The 8,102-nt window shown below is 37.3% G+C and overlaps 1 protein-coding gene across 1 annotated transcript in view; it reads right to left on the reverse strand.

Moving 5' to 3' along the window:
• The window catches only part of LOC113229765, a 40,765-nt gene extending 33,222 nt beyond the window's left edge, over window positions 1-7,543 (reverse strand). The window contains exons 1-3 of the mRNA XM_026463447.1: window positions 6,691-7,543; window positions 6,292-6,404; window positions 3,213-3,399 (exon numbers count right to left, since the gene is read on the reverse strand). Of these exons, the coding sequence (XP_026319232.1) occupies window positions 3,213-3,399; window positions 6,292-6,404; window positions 6,691-7,543 (1,153 nt within the window). The remainder of the gene's footprint in view (window positions 1-3,212; window positions 3,400-6,291; window positions 6,405-6,690) is intronic.
• Window positions 7,544-8,102: the final 559 nt, after the last annotated feature.

Below are 8,102 nucleotides of genomic sequence, written 5' to 3' on the forward strand. Positions count from 1 at the left end.
ATGCTTGACAGCAGAAATAGATATGGTGGCAGTACTCCGTGGATGAATTATTACAAAAGAAGCTCTACTACTACTAAAAATAATTACACCGTGGGAAGAACTTGGAACTAGTGATAATCGTAATGGTTTTTCGTCTAATTTGGAAGGCAGAACAGGAACCTATTTAGACCTAAAATGAAAAAAATAACAGACCACATTTTTTCATAAAAATGGAAGATAATTTATTTGCTATTCCGCGAACCTAGAGAAAACACCTACGCTATTTTTCTCACCCTCCTTCCGCATAAAATTAGTAAAATATATAACACAAGCTTAAGTGCAGTCACAAATATCACCACCAAAAACCGACACTTGTTTCGAGTTTCTCCAGGGCATCCTCAGGGTATCTTGATTGTTCGACACTCGGCCAAAGAATGAGCTTGTTCAGAACGGTTGGTCATTTATGTATTTAACCTTCACTGGATTCGTGGAATAGCAAGTTAACTTTACTTCCATTTTTATTATTAATATGGATTGGAAAGTAACGCTACAATGTATTAATATTATTTATTTTGGTGATTTTACTTGTGTTCTGCTAAATCAACCGGTGTGTGTATAAGATTACGAATTCGTTTTGATATGTTAATTTTGCCATTATGATTTTTCAAAAATGACAACATCCTGGCGTATTTCTCGTAACACCATTATTGTAAAATCTTAGATAAGCACACGTCGGCTCTCTGGTCGAGCCCGTTGGCGATGAATTCGGCATATCGTTTAATTGCATCTATGTATTTATCATAATGCTGCTGGTTATCTTTTGATTATATCATACAATGAAACCAATACCGTCACTAAACGAGAAAGTCAAGAAATGGCGTTTAAAGTTTCTGAAATTAAATTTAAATTTGAAATTTTTTTCGTTTTTCTTTTCAGTTTGTACTGTCAAAATATTGCCGACCTAAATAAAGTCAAGTCAAATAATCTTTATTTCATAGGTAAGCAAATTACACTTGAAACCGTCATACCGATTACCCTCTCTTCTCTACTGCTCATTCGTAGGGCAGATTCCCCCGAGAAGAACGAGCAAGAAAGTCTAGGGGTTGCTCTTTGTAAGTATACATTTGAATACATTTATCGTTACAATATTTAATTTAAACATCTTAGATCGAGACTACCTGTAAGAGCTAAACGGGTCACTATCACGGTTTTTGTCATCCAAGTACGCCGAAGCTGTATAACCTTTAATATAAAATTTTTGTTTCACTATAGTTTTAAACCTCTTAAATGGCAAATTTTGAATATCAATTGGAATCTTATTATTATCGAAGCGTATACTCTTCCATTGCTCTTTAAATGAATTTGAGACTTTGTGAAGACAACTATCAAGAACAGCTTGTTCATTTTTATTCTATTTTTCATAAAAAAAAATATTTTTCTTAACATAAATAACATTTTCATAAATGTACTGTGACGTCAGTATAAGAATGTTAATCTCTTTAAACTTATCTCTCAAAGACACTGTCGTGAGAACTTACTTTAGACTTTAAGAGTTTCATGGTTGTACATTAAATGATTATCACTAGTTACAGGATTCTTGCCACGGCATGACTTCGAAATCGATATGAGGGTAGTCGTCAACAACGAAAGAGGGTAGACAGATATGTCTGTTCTATCTGTTGCTGACCAAACAGTTGTTTGGCCTGTGGTCAGTATTTTCATGTAGATACTTATGCTACAATGTATACACTATACACATGTAGTCCAATCAGTGATAAAAACCAAATAATAAAATAGATTAATAATAATACATCGTTACTAGCTCGTACTAAAAATAAAAATAAAATTACAATTTTGTACGAAATATCCAATCCATTAAAGGAATTAAATAATAATTACTGCATTTCTACATAATAATTGCAATTTGTAATTTCATTCAGAAGTTTCAGAATAGACATTCAACTAAAGAGCTTGTAACCGATCCAAAATGTCGGAAAATAATAAGAAATCATATTGTGGTAAGAACATGAAATTGGAATAATTAATGCTTAATTTTCAGTAGAAAAGACTACAGAAGTAAATGAAAAGAAAATATAAATGCAGAACATGCAAGTCTGCTAAATTTACTAATTCAACGTAGTGTACTTTTAATGGCTGCGAATGACTACAATAAACTTTCGAGTGAATTATGTAAAATTTAAGACACCATTGTTTAATTACCTTAATCATATGACATTCTACAAAATTTGATGTTTTAAAAAAATTGATATTTTATTCGTTTTATTATTTTTATTTTTTCAACTAGACAAACATTAAATTTATTGTTATATTTTATATTGGGTTTTTGTACTGATTAGAGTCGAAACTTGGGTTTCGAGCTGCGCATTCGCAACTGCAACGTTAATTGCTGCGATGTGATTTCGTGCGGCATCTTCATTACCACGGTTCGGGTAACCATTCTTACGACGATCATCAACCGTGCTGAAAGTATTTTTTAAACTAGGTAGCGACATGGATCGTAAAAAGAGTGTTACACTGCTGTTATTGATAAGAAAAGATAGGAAACGAAGGTTAACATCGCAGGAATGTGCGATGCGGAGCAATTCGCAAATTCTTACGATGCGTCGTGCAAGCTCGTAGATTTCAACGTTTCCGTGTTGTCAACGATCCTCATGTAACTGAGCATGCGGAGTCGTTACAGCTTCGCAGAGATATAGCGTCTCTTAGCGTATTCTATCGCCTGTACCACGGTGAGTGCTCTGAAGAGTTATTCAACCTTATCCCTTCCTCTCCTTTCCATCAGCGGACCACCCGTGCCGGACTGCGTTGCCACAGATGGACGGTCAGTTCAATACCGTCCCGCACTAAAAAGTTTGGCAATTCGTTTTTATGCCGAACCATCAAATTGTGGAACCAACTCCCGGCGCATGTATTCCCTCCCCTCTATAACATCGGGTCCTTCAAACGTAGTGTGAAGAAGCATTTGGCCAGACCGGGAAAATGATAGTGACGGAGTGAAGATATTTGTGTTTTCCATCCGTTACTCTCATCTCTGGACTGTATTCGCACTTTCCATCAGGCGCGGTGCAGTCATTTTGCCGAGTCACAATAAAAAAATAAAAAAATAAAAAAAATTTCTGCGATGCGACGTCGCGTCGTACATTCTTATGACGCTTTTATAACCTGTATATCACAAAAAGTAGATGAATTTGAATAATACTCTTTGGACTTACTAGTTCTATTGATGATTCTAGCAGCCCTGCAGATGAAGTCAACGGTACCCGAGGCCTCCATATTGGCATCTTTAAGCTGGTATGCCACTGAGCCATACGTGGTGAGGCCTACTCCAAGTCCAAGGCCCGCTCGCTCACTGTACTTCGCTTGTTCCCCGCACAGTCTGCGTTGTTCATCGCCTGACACCTGAGACAGATTAAACTCCATTATAAGCTATATTGCCTTTTTCAGTCTTTTTTATGTCCAATTACAGTGTCGCTCAAATCTCTAAACCCGTCGCCCTGAGAGATACAGGTCTAAAGATCCATGTACCTGTAGTTTCACCTCTACATTGACCCTTCAAAACCAGAACGCAATAATGCTGACTTTGCTGCTTGGCAGTAGAAATTGGTGACGTGGCAGTACTTCTCTTGACTAGAAACTCACATGTAATTTCATCAACATTATACATACTGTCAAAGACAAAATGTAGGCCCGTAGCAACGACTCTTTGATACAGTACAAATATTGGAAAAATAAATAGCTGCCCCAAAGCCTTTGAACGATTTTTTTTTCATGTAAAAAAAGCAATAGATGTTAGATAGGGTACCAATCAACCAATATAATACATTGATGTCACAAAAATGACTACAACTTATTACATTACATATTTTATACCCGTTAGTAACTTTGAAAATTTAATACATAAGTAAATTTACACTATTTATCATAATACCTGTCTTGCTGACTGGGTATGAAATATTTTATGCTTGGTTAAATATAATTGTGTTCACTTGGATCAGAATGTTTGGTTGAAACCCCGAAATCAGGAATATTTATATAAAATTGGGTTGGTAACTTGGAACTTGTTGACATTGTACCCGACCTGACCGCAACGATGAACACACAAATGAAATGAATATTTTCTTCTTTAATTTGCAATCTTCAATTGCTATAGTATAGAAAGGGGCACTTCCTTTTTATATAAAACAGATATTTTATTAAAAGGGATCAAAATTGAACTTGCTACAATCACACCGCACTCGTGTGTCTTCTTGCGCTTCTTTAGTTTATAATATTTACTATTCCAGCCTTTGTACACACTTTCGCAAGTCATCTCTGAAGGTGAACCAACCTGAATATTACCCAAATGGATATGTCAGTGTATGACATTTCAACAATAACTCATAGTCACAATAAATTGACCGCATGCCCTGCGAGTTCAGCATATGACCCACAGGTGATCCTCGTCAACGCTGCTGGATTATATATGGCAGAGAACTTGTTTTAAAAGTGCTTATGAATTACAAATAAATTTGGTGGGAAGAAATTGAAAAAAGATCTCTACGAATTAGTTTTATCCCCTAACCTTTTAAAGCCACTTGGTAACCCGTCGTATCCCCATAAGAACCTAAATTAAAGATATAAATGAAAGTTTTAGTTTTTGTTACAAACATCGTTACATTTTAAATTTTAATTGAATTGATATTCAATTATTTTTGTGAAATTATTCCACTAGTATGTTATAATCATTAATACAAAGATCGAACACTCAGAAAACATTCCTTCGATCAGGCCGGATTCGAACCGACGTCGTCTAGCTTACCGTGCCAGACGCTGTACCAACTAAGCCACGGAACGAACCAGCGGACCTCACGAATGTTTCTATGTGCTTGCGTCGTATCTTTGTATTTGGTTTTTTCAACGACTTTTTAGTCGTAGCGCCATCTATGATCTTTGTATTAATATTTGTAACAAATTAGTGGAAAAATTTCACAAAAAGAATTGAATATCAAATCAATAAAAATTTAAAAATGGCGACATCTCTCGCCAGGACTGGTAACTGTAAAGATATCTAACTGGGTGACAAAAGTTTCAAAGATTTCTCATAGATGCCGCTACGACTATAAAGTCGTTGAAAAAACCAAATACAAAGATACGACGCAAGCACTTAGAAAAATTCATTAGGTCCATTGGTTCGTTCCGTGGCTTAGTTGGTATAGCGTCTCACACGGTAAGCTAGAAGACGTCGGTTCGGATCCTGCCGGATCGAAGGAATTTTTCTGAGTGTTCGATCTTTGTATTAATAATTATGGATTCATTTTACAAATTTCTATCACCACAATAATCTGAATGAAGAGTTTACGAAAAACATTGAAAGTAAATGCTATCGATTTCCTGTCGTCGTATCGAATTCGTCGCTAATAATTTATGAGGCCATTAGCAACCGAAACATTATTTATCATCGTCACATATACTTTCATCGGGAAATGTGAAGCTTCAAGGAATATCAAATTATGGATATTAAATAAGGTATATCAAATGTATCCTGGAAATGTGACTCGAAATATACTGAGGAATAAATCATTTTGACCTAAATGATATGTTTTAAATTTAGAAACTGATAAGACGTCAGTGACTGCTTTTTTGTGTAATACTCGATTGACCGCGCATATGGGCATTGTTACAAGAATAAAGCCCATGGCAAGACTCACGAAGTGGCATCTGAAAGATTTTTATAGTTCTTTCATCTTTTTTACGATACCAAGTGACGGGACGGACAAGTTGTGCGCCTGGTGGTAAGCGACACGCCTGTCCTTAACAGCTGCAGTGCCACTCAAATCTTCAAATCACAAAGATTGAGGGGCACTACCATTGCGCCCGTGACCCTGAGACATAAGTTGACATGTGCTTGTCATTTCACCAGCACCCTTACCCTTGAAAACCGGAACGCAGTAATGCTTACATTACTGCTTGGTCGAAATCGGTAAGGTAGTGCTTCCCTAGACGAACTTTTTCACAAGGAGCTCTACTGCTATAAAAATTTACCGGAACTTCGGGAGCTTGTGGTGATATTAGGGTTACTTTACCACGCGACTGTGTTTACTGAACGATTTACTGTAAAAGCAGACTTGTGTTCATAACACGATAATTTATTTCAGCAATGGAGTACCCAAGGTGAATCAATGTAACGGTCCTATGCTTTTAGTTTCCATTCAACTATGCTGCAAATTTAACAAATCGCTAGTAGTAGTAGTTACGTTACTTTTTTCGAATTTGTCTCTATGATACGACTCAATCAAATTGTTTACAACTTACCTGGCTTACTGAACTTGATGCTCTTCTAGAACCAGCGTCCGAGAGAGCTCCTGTGCCACTTTGTCTTCCAGCTAAAGAGGCTCGATACGGTGATACACTTCGGCCTTTTGTTGCTGCCCAAGTAACAAACAAAAAATATAATACCGACAATTTATTTTAATGTAAGACGGACTGAAGTACACATTTCAAAGTCAATCAAATGAAACGAAATGGAAATTTGTTCACAAACAACAAAGGGCACGAAATACAAAAAGGTTTTTTCAATTATTACATGGCTTGATCACACACTTTTCCTATTACCGTTTTTACTTCTAAATTATTGATAAAATGAGAAATATCGGAAAATAAGGCGTATCCTTACACTCGAAGAGAAAATGGCGTGGTTTGTTTTATACTTACCGGATTGACTGTCTTCACTAGCTCGCCTTTCTCTTGTCAACGGCTCCTGGAACGTTAGCGTCAAACTGCCTCTCGGACTGACTCTTGGCGCGTCTGGACCATCAGCAACCAAACTTCCTCTAGCACTTCTTTCTAAAGGCGCAATACTTCCCCTAGGACTCCTTTGAGAATCAGGCACCAGCGAGCCTCGTGGACTTCTGTTTATAGGAAATCGTTCTTCGGAACCTTCTTTCATTTTCAATGGCGCATCAGGTCCTATACTCCCTCGTGGACTCGTTCTCGGGCTCGGACCTAATTCCTTTTGAGTTCTAGCTGGATCAATCTGTATACTCGCTACGGAATGCCTCGGACTTCGGCCCACGTCAGGAACTAAGGAATTTCTAGGCTGATTCCAAGATGTTCCATCAGGAACCAAACTTCTTCTTGGACTCCTCGCTGAAACATCTGGAGTTATACTGTTTCTTGGACTTCGGTTAAAATCCTGAGGGTTCAGGCTTAATCTTGATCCGTATGACATGTCAACAGCTAAATTATTCCTAGACGGTGTTAACGTGTTTCTTATGTTATGGGCTGCGTCTGGTGTGATGGAATTTCTGGCTGACCTGGTTTCTGGCGTTAGTGAATATCGTGGACTGCGGTGATAGCCATCTAGTGCTGCATCTGGGGCAAGACTGGCCCGAGGACTTCTTTGTGGTGGGGGTATCGGTTCACATTCTTCGTCAGTTTCTGTGGTTGCTAATGACGCCCTACGTGAAGTTTGAATTGAAGCCCTCGGAGATCTTGCTTGAGGAGAAGTCGCCGCACTGCGGGATGCCCTGCGGCGACGCTGTGACGACGACGTCCGATGCAACATTTTGACTAATCCCCACTATGTCAAATCTTCATCCTAGATCTGAAACAAGGAAAACATATATAGACTTGTCGTAAGCTATGCAGGTATATATTACTCTAATGCCTATTTACACCGGGGCAATTCCACCCACGAGAAGAAATTTATACGAAAACTTTGTAAATCCAGTTGTAGAGCCGCAATTTCAAGTTCTTTGTTTAGGCGTTTGACTATAAATTTGCAAAGCATTACTCGAGAAAGGTCGATCGTAACATTCCAAATTTATCAGAGTCTCAGGTGATTTTGTGAAATATTATAAGGTATTTGTTTTCTTGTGTTGGTATTATTTGGCTTTACATGATTGTAACGGAGAGATTGATGATGCCGAAAGTGTTAGCTCTTAGCTATTTATAGACTAATCAATCTGTGATTATCTCTGAAATTTGTTAAAAAACTGGCAACTTATTTTATTGAATATCATAATGTTTTTACTACCACAATATTCATCTATATTTCGTGAATATACTTCACTAGTTTGTTATTATTATTGATGTAAGAATCGAACAAACACAAAAAAAATCCT

This window comes from Hyposmocoma kahamanoa, unplaced genomic scaffold, assembly GCF_003589595.1.
Source record: "Hyposmocoma kahamanoa isolate Upper Pololo Valley unplaced genomic scaffold, ASM358959v1 62, whole genome shotgun sequence".
NCBI classification, from domain to species: Eukaryota; Metazoa; Arthropoda; class Insecta; order Lepidoptera; family Cosmopterigidae; genus Hyposmocoma; species Hyposmocoma kahamanoa.